This window comes from Eptesicus fuscus, chromosome 10 (genome assembly GCF_027574615.1).
Source record: "Eptesicus fuscus isolate TK198812 chromosome 10, DD_ASM_mEF_20220401, whole genome shotgun sequence".
In the NCBI taxonomy this organism is placed as follows: domain Eukaryota; kingdom Metazoa; phylum Chordata; class Mammalia; order Chiroptera; family Vespertilionidae; genus Eptesicus; species Eptesicus fuscus.
Window position 1 is genome coordinate 62201759 of NC_072482.1, and position 14064 is coordinate 62215822.

General features: G+C 46.0%; 1 protein-coding gene across 3 annotated transcripts in view; it reads right to left on the minus strand.

Moving 5' to 3' along the window:
- The window catches only part of TRAF3IP2 (TRAF3 interacting protein 2), a 41311-nt gene that overhangs the window by 6627 nt on the left and 20620 nt on the right, over positions 1-14064 (minus strand). The window contains exons 3-7 of one of the 3 annotated variants that reach the window (XM_008159196.3): positions 12278-12458; positions 9039-9217; positions 6581-6669; positions 2907-2975; positions 1769-1885 (exon numbers count right to left, since the gene is read on the minus strand). In XM_008159196.3, the coding sequence (XP_008157418.2) occupies positions 1769-1885; positions 2907-2975; positions 6581-6669; positions 9039-9217; positions 12278-12458 (635 nt within the window). Of the gene's footprint in view, positions 1-1768; positions 1886-2906; positions 2976-3655; positions 3783-6542; positions 6670-9038; positions 9218-12277; positions 12459-14064 lie in introns of those variants that run through there. The other 2 variants (XM_054721758.1, XM_028140250.2) reach the window with 2 other exon arrangements.

A 14064-nucleotide genomic window follows, 5' to 3' on the forward strand; every position in this document is an offset into this window, starting at 1 on the left:
TCAGCCCCTCCTGGGCACCTCTTCACACCCTCTGTCCGGGAGTTTGCTGCTGCCTGGAGGGGACCAGGAAGGCTGCCAGGCGGGCAGAAGGCACGTCTGCCTCTGGCCTCTTCAGCCCCTTCCTTGATGAGGGAGGGCCCAGGACATGGTTGCCCCAAGACACTGAGTGTGAGATAATCTGGCTCATAGCTGGGCACAGTCAGACCAGCTCCGGGCCGCGCCGTGTCCCTGCCCGGCACTGTCACACTCCAGCAGAGCTCCACAGGTTTCCTCGGGACCTGGAGGGACCTGGAGCCCTTCCCACACACCAGCTGTCCGCTCGGGACTGCCGCTTCCTAGACATGCAGTCGGGACGCTGAGTGCGTTGAGGCCACGCAGACAAGCAGCAGCAGACAGCCAAGGGGTGGCAGCTCCCAGGCCAGCCGTGACCTTTCAGGCAGAAACGATACTTCTCTGGGCCCTGCCCGTGGGCTGTCGGACCCGGAGAGAGTGGAACAGGAGGCAGACGTGTCCCCTGCCTCCTTGGCCTTCCTCTGTGACCGCACCACCTTGCCTTGGCGTTTACTTTGGGTTGGTTCTGAGCTCAAATAAGTGGCTGGCACTTGGCAGAAGAGGAGACAGAGACCCTGAAGACCCAGATGGGGAACACCCACCTCCCCTGCCTTTTTCCTGTGCTCCTGATCCGCAGGACAGACCTGATTTAAGTCAGCGTCCCCCGAGGTAAAGCTGCAAGGCCCCGGCCGCCTGCCTGCCTCCTGCCTTGTGCTGCTCACCCATTCCATCGGGACCACCTCTGTTTCCCGCCCATCCTCCTGGCCTCGTCAGTGCCCGTTCCAGGTGCCTGCCCCCTGGGCTGAGATGGGGCTTACAAGTTCTAGTCCAGTGATCTTCAAGCCTTTTTAAATCTCAAAATCTTTGGTCAACAAACAAGCCTGACTGAGAAAGGCAGACAAGCTGTGCCTGAGGTGGGGTGAGAGGCCCAGAACACCTACACCCCAGCACATATGAGCGCCCACACCCCCAGCACAGATGAGCACCCAGTAGGGACTATGGGAGCGTCTGACATCCTGGTCAAGCATGTCTAGTCTGGCATCCTGGTCGAGCGTGACTGTCTGCACAGTATCTCTAACTGCTGAAAGCAGGAAGACTGCTGGCCCATAAAACAGCCAGTTCTAAAGCTGGGTGTTATTTTCCGCCAGAACGTTCCATCAGATGCTGAGTAAGTCTAACTCCCTATAAATGTCTCCCCCAGTTTTGGTTTGACCGGGCCCCATAGTTCATGAGCTGTGCAGCACAGAGACACGGAGCACAAAGAGGTGTAAGCAGTGGGCCCATGGTCACACAACCTACATGTGAGGAAGCTGATTTGGAACCAACCGCACCAGTCCTTTTCGCCGGGCTGCTCTGCCTCTGTGAAAAGGGGGGGACAGGATATGACACCACACAGGAGCCCCGCCCCTCACAGCCCGCCTGTCGACCCTCCTAGGCCTTCACTCTTGGTAAACAAGCAAACCAGCAGGGCTCTATTTCCAGACTCTTAGGTCACGGATTCCTCTGCCCTTGTTCCTGACAAGAGCACTGAGTCTCAGAGGTGTGTGAACTGCCCAAGGCCTCAAAGGTAGCAGCCCCCACTCTCCTGCCAGGGGTTCTTCACCGGCATCACACGCCTTCGCTTGGTCTCTAGTGAGGGACAGGCCTTCCCGGAAGAAAGAGCCCGAAAGAGCCCGTCTCCAGCACCGGCAAGGGGCTGCGGGCCGTCACCACTCACCATGCGGTGGATGTACTTAGTATGTAAGCCGTGCTCATCCTCGTCCAGCTGCGACTCAGCGCCTTCCACATCCTGTTTGTATTTGGGGCTGATTGCTACGATTATCATCACTGTCTTCTGTTAATGAGAGGGAGAAAGCATGTTTATGGAAGTGTGAAGTGCGGTCCATTTGGTGAAGGCAGGCTGGAACCCGGCCAGCAGGGCTGTGTGCTGGTCTGACACCGTGGGGGGTGGAGGGCTGGGCTCATTCTCCGTGAAAGCACTGGCCCCGCTCAGGCAGACTGACTGCTGTCTCCCTGCTCCCCTCTGCCTCCCCCCCCCCTCCCACCCCCCCCACCGCCCCCACTTCCCTTCACACACCCAGAGCAAGTGGCTCTGCGTGGAGCTCTCCTAAATGGATGCGGCTTTGCCCACCATTTCCACAGCCATCACTAATCCGTGGCTAATGAAAGCCCGAACCACTAAGTGATCTGCATCTTGGTGGAAAGACTGCAGCCCCAACGATGAGACCCCCTCCCTCCCAACCCCCTCCCTCCCTCCCTCAGCCGATGGAAGCTGCCAGTGACTGCGCCCTGACTGCCCTGCTGGTGGCAGGGCCCGTGGGCAGGGGGACCAGACCTTCCGCACAAAGCAGACGCCAGGCTGCACACAAAAGGAAAAGCCCCAAACCCCAGCCTGCTGAGACCCCCCCCCCCCACAAAGCAGCAGCTAAAGCGCCCACAGGGACACGCTGGCAGCAATCAATTTCTATCTCGTTGAAGCACAAAGTGCCGGGAAAGCTCTTCAGCCCAGTCCTACACAGCACTTGGGGTGGTCTTGGATTAAATTGAATTCTGCCGCTCCCTCCCCACTCCCGCCTTCATTTCCTCCTTCCCTATTCTGGTCAGAAAATTGTTTGTTCTGATTGTTATCAACCACCTGTGTCTGGTGGGACTGTTATTTCCTGCCTGTGCCTGTCCAGGAGGGCGACCCCATCCTCCCTCTCCAGGTCTCTGCACGGCTGCCAACAGGGAGGCTTTGTTGGGACTTTCTTGGCTTTGGGCTTGGTGGGTGTGCCAGAGCTTCTTCATAAAATAACTTCACAAGCTAATTGTCTTTCTCACCAGAAAATAAACTCAGGATTTTGAAATGTACTTACATCTCTAAGGTAGCGTTCCATCCACTTAATGATATCAATGCCTCGGATTCTATCCTCAAAGATGTCAATCTGCAGGGAAAGATGTGGGAAGCAGCTCTTAATGAGAAGCTTTATCTGGATGCACAGCAAGAGAAAACACGAGACCATATGCATTTAAAATGGAAAAAGTTACTGATGCTTTTTGCAGGGAGGAACATGTGAGTCTAAAGAAAATACAATTTAAAAATAATGGTCCCTATTTCAACATTAGTAGGCATTGAACTATTTAATACCCATAATTAGGATATATAGGCATGCATCAAAATGTGTCTTTGCCTACACAATAATTATGTTTTAAAAACCTGAGAGACATGGGCAACAAGTTGGATGTAAGCCAATCATATACAAACCAACTATATATATATAGATAGATATATAGATATATATAGATATATAATTTGAAAGGCAAACATGATTCTGGAACATTTTAATGGCTACATGGTGTGCAAGTACTGAGATATACCTATGGTGCTTTACTTGCATCAGCCAGGTCATTATTACTGTATTATGTCCAGTTTCAATCCATTTGTTTAAAAATGATTGCATGAAACTTGGGATCAAATCCAAGGAATAGTCACAAAACAATTACTAAGATGGTGGGGAATGGTTTATGATGAAAATCAAGAAGTAGACCTCTTGGGCCTTGAAAAGACATATAGTCTCTGAGGGAGTACTGGAAGGGGAGAAAAGTCACTTGTCTTCTGTTTTACCGAAGCCCGAATGTAAGGCCGTTCTTGGGCTCAGACCTGTCCTGCAGCCAGAGGGTAGTGAGTGTGTACAAGGTGCTCTTGATCAGAAGGAGGATTATGTGCTGGAATGGGTGACTCAGGGACAGTGTCCTGAGGAGGTGTTAGTTGATTCGGCCACACCACTCGCTCCCAGATCAGTTGTCTTAAATGTCATTCCACTATTTAGGTCTGATGGGGTCAGCAAGCTGTCCGTGGCCTCTACAATCTAGTCTCACCTCTCTCCTCCCCGCATGCCCTGCCTACTTTACTCCCCATTGCTGCCCCGGCACTGCACCAAAAAGCACAGTGCCAGCCCCCTGCTCTCTGAGTCCTCCCCACACACCGACTTCCTCCTCCTCACCTCACCAAATTCTACCCCATTGTGACACAACACGTTATTGTAACATTCTTTCATTTACCAAATGTCTCATTTATGTCTGCCTGATCTCTTCAACCTGGTCCCAAGCTTCCTAGAACGAGATAATGCTTCATGTTCACCAAACTGGCAGATACATATGGCACATAACGCGAGCTCAGAATATGTTTCTCTACTGACGGCACATTAAAAATGACCATTTGCTGCTTTAAAATGTCTGATGTCCATTGACTTACATCAAGTAATCTTGAGAAAGCTTTTGTAACTCTCTGTTACTGTGTCAGTAATCCATTTCTGTTCTACAAGACAGAAACCCCATAATGTTGGGGCTGAGATTAGACGGACAACTTGGCTCTACTCTTGGTTCTATGATTGGCTTCTGCACTTCCCACTTGCATGAGTTTGGGAACATTACTGAAATTCTCTAAGTTTTATTACCTTCATTTGTAATAGGTGGTTAATAAATGTACTTCCTAGGGTGGTTGTGAGGATTAAAATGAGTTAACATGGAAAAGGCATATCTTAGTGCCAGGTGTGATATAAATACTCTAAAAATGATGATGATGATGATCCCAGCACCTAAATTATTCCCTGCTGTGAGCTGGACATTCCAGGAGGCACAATGTACTGGCTATCTTCCATTTGTCTCTCCAGATCTCTGCCAAAGTCCACAGCTCTGTCAGGCCAACTTCTCCACATGGCCGCTGTTATGGGCCAAATTGTCCCCTTTCCCCCCCCCCCCCCCCCCCCCCCCCCGCAATCATGTTGAAGTCTTAACCCCCAGTGCCTCGGAGTGTGAATGTGTTTGGAGACAGGGGTTTTAACGAGGTAATTAAGGTAAATGAGGTCATATGGGTGGTCTTTGGTCCAATATGACTGGCGTCCTTACCGGAGGAGACTAGGACACAGAGGAAAGACAGAAGGAGATGGCCACTACCAGCCAAGGAAGAAGCCTCAGCATGAAATCAATCCTGCTGACACCCTGAGCTTGAACTTCCAGCCTCCAGAACTGTGAGGAAGTGAATTTCTGTTGTCTCAGTCTCCCAGTCTGTGGTACTTTCCCTAAAGCAGCCCCGGCAAACCAATACAGCCACCCTTTCTCAGGTTGCTGTGACCACTGCTCTTTGCCTCTTTAGACCTAGGGGTGGTAGCAACTCCCTGCTTTTGCTTGTCCCAGGATATTCCCCAAACTTACGTAGAGCTTTGAAAACAGTCCCTTTAAAAACTCTCCTTAAATTACCCATGAAGTCTTCTCACCACTGAGGAGGTCTTAACGTATCACCTAGTAGTGAGCCGCCAGGACTGGGCTCTGTGGTTCTACCACAGGGCTTCGCAGAGATGAGGTCAAGGAGAGGTTTAAATTCTGCCTCAGCAGCCGCTGGTTGTTTAGGTCACAGAAACCTGTCCTCTTCTCCCAGGGCAATCAGTATGCTTATTTGGAAATGACCGAAAGTAAGAAAGATCTTTTCTGACATGTTGGCCTTATGTCCTGTAATTGGATTTTATGTCATGGTTGCCACAGCACTTGCTTATTCCAGAAATTAGAAATGGAAATGTTGGTCTCTAATATAGTCATGGAGTTGGAGTATATAAATTGTATGCTTTTTTAAACTTTCAAACACTTCTATTTTTAAAAAATCATAGGATAAAGAAGAAATTCAAGTAAAAACTCTTGTTAAATGATGTCAGATCATCTTTCAAATGGACATTTTCATTTACTAAGAATTCCCTCTTTATTCATCAACCTTCCTATCCTTAGACATTTCCCTTCATTTTTGGCCTCTCTCTAGAATTCACTGTCACTGAATACCCAGGCCTGGGGGGGTAGGGGAGTAAGAAGCGGCCTCGGTGTTTGAGGAAAGCCAGTCTTCCATGTAGGCTCCTGTGATGTTTTATTTACTGTCAAGAAAAGCTTACATGGCTTGAAGCGGTGGCAAGGCGCTACAGGGGGACTTGAGGAGCGCGTGCTTCCTGAGATTTCTCGGGCCAGGATCACAGTGGACCGCAGGGCTGGGTTGTCTCCCTCCCTGAGCACTAGACCAGCCGAGAACTGGGCCCTGCGGTAGAAGCATCGCTGCTGCATCGGGGTGTGGAATGGCCGCTGTGCACGGTGGGGGACCCAGGCTGCAGGCTTCTGCCTCAAAGCCCCAGCACAACAAAGGACCTTGTAAAATAAGCGGGTGAAGCCTGCAGCCTCCTGCACAGGAAGCACAACCAGAGCGGGTGAAAAAGGGCAAAGGTACAAAGTGCAGCAAGAGGCTGGCGTTTCCTTCAGGCCAGGGGTCAGCTGCGTCTGGGCTCGGCATTAACCCCCTTCGGGCTGTTCAGAGGTTCTCGCTGGGAAAACATGCTGGAGACTTTAAAATCCAGAAAATAATTACCTAAATTCATAAGCATCTAGTTCATAGTCACGCAAATCAAATAATTTAGTTTAAACCATCGGCAGCTATTTATCATTTGTCTCCTTTTGTGTTTTTCTTTTCCTGTACTCACTTTAATTGTTCAGTCTTCTCTTTGGATACAATACTTACTGCAGTTTGAAAGCCATTTACCAGCAGAAAGTTCACGAATTTCACCACCTCCATGGCTGAGTCCACAGAATAAGTGATAAACACTTTCCCTAAGAGAGATTTTTCACATTTATTAGAAACTAGCCAAATAATAATAAGTATATTTTGAACAATACATGTAAATAGTATGCAATGTCTTTTGTTCTTCTAGAATAATAAAGGGAAACCTCTGGGTGGGGGTTGGTCTAAGCGTCTGTGCCTGCAGCAGTGTGGACCGCTGTCCTCAGGACATAGATCCGCAGGCCCAAAGGAGCAGGGGGTCTGTCCTAGGGCGTGCAGACTGCTCGGGGGGGGTGCATGGAACGCAGAGGCACAGGGGAGAGCGCGGGCAGGCTGAGACAGGCCGAGGAGGTCTTCTGAAAAACCACATGATGCATTAACAGAAACTCCGTCACCCAGAACCTGCACGTCCTTAAAGTCAGGACACCACCTGGTTTCTTAGAGACCCTTGGCCCTGTGCCTAAGGAATACTCTCACAGCAGGCCAAGAAGCTGAGTCTTGCTAAGGGGCCACCCTGTGGTGTCCTCCTTTGATCTCGTGATGCTCTCTGCTGCCTTGAACTCTTGCTTGACAAGAGCAAGTGAGGGGAGAGGGAAAATGTTCCCTACCCCTCCTTCCTCCCCATCCTCTCAGTGGTGGGGGAAAGGCCAGGAAGTTGGAGTAGACTAAAGCACAACTCAGAAATGTTAGGAAAATCTCAGTAGCTTGAAGGAGAGTCACTGCCTCTGGGCGGTCCAGCTCTCGGCCTCCCTCGTGCCTCCCTAGGTCAGCCTAGGGCGTCAGACAGTATTGTGCCTACACACTTGACCCAGGCAGCGTGAGAACCAGTGTTTTCTCAGGCTCACGCCTTGGGGAAATCATCTGGCTAGCACGTTAATATGATAGATGAACAATCTCTCTGTGTTGGTTTCCAGTCTGGAATGAACCCGCTAAATCTCAGGAAGCCCCTGGGGCAGAGGGTGGAGAAGGAAGTGGAGCTGGAGAGAAAATATGAGTCTTTTTATATTAATCTATGCGTAGGCTCTTGTTTTTTGAAACCCGCCTCTCAAATGGAAGTGCGTACAGTGGTCATATTGGCTCTTTTAAGCAGCCAGGTATATTGATGGCACTCAGTTTCTTCTCAACACTTAATATTCAACCAATTCCTATGTAATAATTTTAGGACTCCCTTTACGGTTTATGGTAAAATAAATATGAGCTATAGACTGACGCCAGGCCTATATCCTATGCAGGGTAGCATCCATGCTCCAGAAATGCTCAAAATTATAATGTGTAAGACTTTAAGGAGATTAAGAATGTTTTTTGAATGAAAAACAACAATGGATCATTGTATTAGAGATCGTCCAACTCCTAAAGGACTAAAGAGCATAGATCCCCAATAGGAATTAGTAAATGCAAAAGGCTTAATTTTCAAGCTTGGTTCCAAGAAATGCCTAGATTTAGACAGGACTTCCTAGACTTACCTGAGCTTCCCTAGCAAGCACAGCAGAATATAACAATTTCACAAACAGTGGCTCCTTTCCTAAGATTTGTGGAACTTACCGTCCTGACTGACCTTAATATGAGAACATTTTGGTGATATTTCAACATTTTTGTTTCTGACTGCAAAATGTGGAAAAAGAATGATCACCTGACACATAGTCAAATATTTCTTTAAAAAAGGGCTTAGTTTGCATTTGGTTGTCAGGCAGCATGGAGAATGTGAGACTGCTTTTTTCCCAACAAGACTGCTCATTCCTACAGGAAACGACCTCGTTCTTGATGGCCGCTGCTAATTTATGGTGAGAAGCCAGGTTCCTGGCCAATACCACATGGACATCCAATCAACTTACCCAGGGACAAGTCCACTCAAGAGCATCATTTAGAAGAGGGGAAAAGCATTGGGGTTATTTGTTGTTGGAGTGTATGGTTAAGAAAATCTAGTGATAAGCACTTTGTGAGTATCGCTGGTAGTGTGCAAATCACCAGACACATACATACAAAATGTTGGTTACCTTTTTAGCAAAAAGCAAAAAAGTAAAATTTTAAAAGTATATTTTATTGATTTTTTTTACAGAGAGGAAGGGAGAGGGATAGAGAGTTAGAAACATCGATGAGAGAGAAACATGGATCAGCTGCCTCTTGCACACCCCCCACAGGGGATGTGCCCGCAACCAAGGTACATGCCCCTGACCAGAATCGAACCTGGGACCCTTCAGTCTGCAGGCCGACGCTCTATCCACTGAGCCAAACCGGTCAGGGGAAAAAAGTAAATTTTATTTACCTGAGAAATATCCAAGATAATGGATGAATAATCATGAAGTATTCTCAAAGTATAAGACCAGAGAAGGAGGAGGAGGAAGAGGGGAAGAAGGGGGAGAAGGAGGAGGAGGAAGAGGAGGAGGAGGGGGAGAAGAAGAAACCATTGCAAACAACTTACGTAATTCTTCTGGTAAATTGCTTATTTTCAGAGTTCCTCTGGCTGGAGGGTTACTAGGGGGTCTAGGGACAGCAGCTGGAGACGGAGCCTGGGGACCCTGCGGTCTCAACTCGGCAGGACACTCCAAGGACTCCTCAGGAGCTCCGGCTCGTTTCGGTGGCTGGTTATAAGGCTGGTCCCTGGACAGGAATACATGTACAACAATAAAATTTTCATTTTCAACAAAGGTGCACCTTGAGGAACAGGAAGGGTTTAAGAACTGTGGGAAGATACCAGTGAGCTATCTTTCTCTTCTGCTTCATTTCTTTTCTGAGCCAGAGGGACAAGGGTTGCTCATGGAGTTTCGGTCAATAAGCTATAGGGCGGTTGCCATATGTAAGGGCCTGTGTAGGAGTTGCATGAGGGAAGCAGAATTTGATTTCTCAATTCCAGGACTGTCTAATTGGGAAGATGAGTCTCATGCACAGGCTCATGAGGTCACCAATAAAACATAACACTATGGGTGGTGCAAGGTTGGTGTTATAGGCATTCTGATAAAAAGTACTTTTAGCTCATGATATATAACATCTGATTACGTATCAAAAAGTAGAAAAGGCCATGTAGCTTTAAAAGTACTAATGTTGTTAATATAGGGATGGAAATCTGATACTGAAGATCCTTTCAGAAAGTTTCTACCACTTGGTTTTGGTTGCTGTGTTTTGGTTGCCAATATTCCCACCAACATTCTGCTGAGAAGAACCATCAGACACACTCATGTGAGATTTGGAAGCAGAGGCAATGCAGGCCGTGCTTCTGCTACTTCTGTGGTTTGTGCTTCCCAGTGTCAAGGTCAGGGCATGGGCATCCGGTTTTGGCCAGTGCAGATCTAGCAGGCACTGAAGGCATCAATAGTTGCAGTGCTGGCGGCTACCTGGTTCTGGATTGTACTGTGCAGTGTGGCCAAGAATGGAGAGCTCCACAGTGATGTTCTGATTCTCTGCCTCTCTGACCCTAACACTGGAAGCAGCCTCTTTGGTGTCCTGCTCTGCCGTGTTGCTCTGGGGTCATTCCTGGAAGCCCAGCCTAAAGTTTGCTCCTTCAGCCTCCAATAATGTTGTAAGCACCCAGTTCCCAAGTTAAAGCCCTTCTGCTTAAAATTGCTAGAGTTGTTTTCTGCTTTCTGTAACTGAATCCTAACTGATAAGGGGACTAAGTTTTTTCCCTTTAAAAAAGCTCTGATTTTAAAAATCGAGGTAGTGGGAACATATATGTTTCTATTTGTTTTGTGTTTGAGATTATTTTAAAATTTTGAAAATGTTTTGTTTTGATTATAAAATCTATGTGTATATGCCATTTTTTATATGGCTTATTGCTTGTTTTCATATTTTTACCTAAAAGAGTAAAATATGCAAGAGACTTATGCAATAGGATTTTAAAGAAAATGACACAGAATCCAAACTATACTATATTTCTAAAATATGAATATTTGAGGAAGTTATTTTTATTCATCCAGAGAAAAATTCTTATAAAATATGCCTTCATCTAATGGGAATCTAATTCCATATCCTTTTTGCATTAAATTCCTTTATGCCAAAAGTTGTTTGGTTGTTATAAAAGACAAATGCTCATTTGATAAAGAAATCTTAAGGCCTTGATAATATTAAAAAACTTCAATTTAAAAACAAAATCATGAAGAATAATGACAAAGTAAACTTTCTGTGTTAATGTTCTCTTTCAAATTATCAGGAAGAGGAGAATTAGTGTCATTGCGTAGACTTATGTTCCATGACCCCAGAACAGCAATGTTAAATCTTTTTCATCTCATGGCACACATAAACTAATTACTAAAATTCTGCAGCAATCTGACAAAAAAAAAAGTATAATTTTGATTCATTTACACTGGACAGCTATTATTGTGTTGGCTGTTGATGTTGTTTTATTTGACAATCTAAAGGAAAAGAAGTCTGTGCCCCTGACTAAATAGTCAGGTTGTGCATGTTTTAAGAACTCTTGCGGCACACTGGTTGAAAACCGCTGCCCTGAAATGATAAAATAAATCCAAGGAGACCATAGCTGGCTTACATTGATGTTACAAAAACAATTACTCTGTGCTATATTTGCAATTCTTCTATAACTCTAAAATTACTTCAAAATAAATGTTTATTTTAGAAATTACTATTCTTCCCCTAATCAACACCAAATATGTTTCATAAAGATGCTTAAATTTTGTTTTCCTTAGAATTTTAGATATTTCTTCTGCCAGAGGGCTTGTAGCTTTAAAAGCTACATTTTACATTTTCCTTACTACTATTATTTGAACTCCATGTAATTTTGTATTTAACAATAAGGGATCTGTCTGGAAAGTAAATCTAAAGGCTCGTGGGCTTTTGAGTGAAGGGGAAAGCAGGCATATACCTTACCTGTCATTATAATTAGGGTAGGCTTTTTTTTCTTTCAATAAACTTTTTTTTAGATAATTACTAATTTCTGTATTTCTGATAAAAACTGCCATTATATCTTATTTTGTTTTCAAAGCAGAATATACTTTTACTCTGAGTGGTATATAAAAGTTGTGCTGAGCAGAGCAAAATTTCATTATTCTCTAATTTTGTCATAAAGTAGGAAGCTCCATTTACATGAGTTTTTCCTATATATTTTAGATGCATAAATTAAGAGGAAAGGAAAGCTTGAAGAAGAGTCAAAAGAGAACAGCTAGGAGAAGAACGATTTGAAGGACTAGACAACTGGAATTATTTTTCTGGAAGAAATACAGGAAAGAGCTAGTAATGGCATTCAACATGTGCGACTGTTTTTGTTACAAAAGAAAATCATCGGTTTACATTTTTATTGGGAACTAATTGAATTTAAAATTCCAAAGTAAGAAATGGGTTAAACAGGTACACAAACTAGGGATGTGAAAAAGAACTTCCTAGAGGTGGAAGTAAAACTGAACATCTATTTCATGGGCGAAAAGGCCAGGTGATCTGAAGGTAAAAGAAGCAAGTGTGACTTAGCATCTTAGGAGCCTTTCTTTCAAGAGAATTTTGAACAGTCATCAGTGGCTGTATGTGTCTGATAAAGAGATTCTTGTCAACCAGCCTCCACTTCCTTTTGACCTGAAAAGTCTGTGTGGAGCGTTCCACTGTGTGGCCTGGCCACTAACCTGGGTAGTAAACCAACAGAGTTTTATACCCTTGATTGCATTGACAGCATGCTTTTTCATTTTAAAACTATCTGCAAGTTGGTTCCGTAATACTCACTGATATCTCAGGAGCCCTGGGGAGGAATGGTCTCTTTGTGCGGGCCTCTCTTCTTGGTCCCAGGGGCTGGGATAATTCAGAATGATCTTCTGCACAGGGTGGGGGCCTCCAGGTAGGGGCTGCCCAGGTAGAGCCGGTTGGATCACTTGCTGGTAGGCTGCTCGAGGGTAGTCCTGGCCATCTGTAGGAGAAGACAGCCAAGAGAACAGGGAAGACTGACTTGAGCCCCTTCATGTGAAACGAGAGGTAAGCTCAGTGCAAATTTTTGTCTTGATACCAACTGAGGGTTCCAGATATCAGTTACCACCTCTGTAATGTTTGTCATATTTCTGTACAATCATTTACTTCATAGTTTTCATTAAATTGAGTCACTGTGGTTTTGTTTTCCAAAATAAAAACATCTATGAAATCATGAGTCTGGTGCTCTAGTTGGAAAATGCCAAGCGCCACCCAGGCCCCCATTTTAATAAGTTACTTAGGATAATCCAACCATGAAAAACCTCCCCCCATCACCATTCCTACCACAATTCCCCAACTTTCTAGAACCCTCAGCCAGGAGAAATTGTCCCCATAATAGATAAAGAATCACTATTCTTTCTTTTTCTTTCCCCAAGTGGGGACACACACACACACACACACACACACACACACACACACACACCACTTTCTCTTACCAAGAAATAAATGAATGAAAACTTGGCTCATACCTCTGGGAAGCAGCCAACCAGTTGGCAATACCACCCAACTTTCTTGGTCGTTTCGTGCTCAAGCCTACGTGCACTTGAGGCCAGGGCGGTTAGAAGAGGGCAGGGCTCAGCACAGCAGGGCTGGCCGTGACTTACGTGGATGTGTAACCGAGGAGAAAGTTGGTCCCAGCCAAGCCTGGGAGCAGCAGGTCTCAAGGGAAGAAGGCGGCCTGTCCAGGTGGGAGAGGAGCACGAAGGCCAGAAGAGGGTGCAGGGGACCCAGTACAGGGGAGAGGGGAAAGCTCTGAGGGAACTGCCCAGGCTCAAGGGTGGGAAACCTGAGAGCTGAGGATGTGCCTTAGGGGTGGGCCCAGCCTCTGAGGGAACTGGACAGAGCTAAGTGGGTAACCCTGCAAAATTAACCATGAACGCCTCCTGTGAGCCAAGCATTGCCACCTCTGCCCTCGTAAGAAGTTGGATATCTAGGAGGCAGAGCTAGTTAGGGCAAGAAAGAACCTGTTTCTCAGAATATATGAATATATATCTTTATTCATTTTCTGATAATAAAAGTAATAATCGAGTTTTCCCACTGTAGGTAGGATACATGCAGGGGTGTAAAGTGAAATCAAATTTGCAAGCAAGCAATAAAGTAACAGACAAGGTAGGTTGGAACCAGAATGTAGGGAGTGAGAATGTGGCTAATGATTGAATTCTTAGTTCAGTAGGTAGTCAGAAGCCATTCAAGTTTCCAGGCGAACATTCAGGGGAATCATGTGCTCAAATACGGAAAAGAAGACAAACAACGTGTGTGTTCACTAGTGTGGCTACCTCCAGGTCTCCGCTGTCTGGATGCAGGAAACTTGCCTGTGTGGCCCTGGAAATGTGCCCAAGCCAGTCACTCGTCATCAGATTCCCTGGATTCAATCTACTGTATTGTCTGCTTTGACCTGTGACACTAGCAGGTCCTTCCTGTCATGTATCCTCTGGCAAAAGTGACTATTCTCCTCCAACCCAGGTTGTCTCCTGGCCCTGACTGTACCCTTTGCCCTACAATTGTTTAGGACTGGTCATGACATTAGGGGCTTAAGAAAGAGGAAGAGG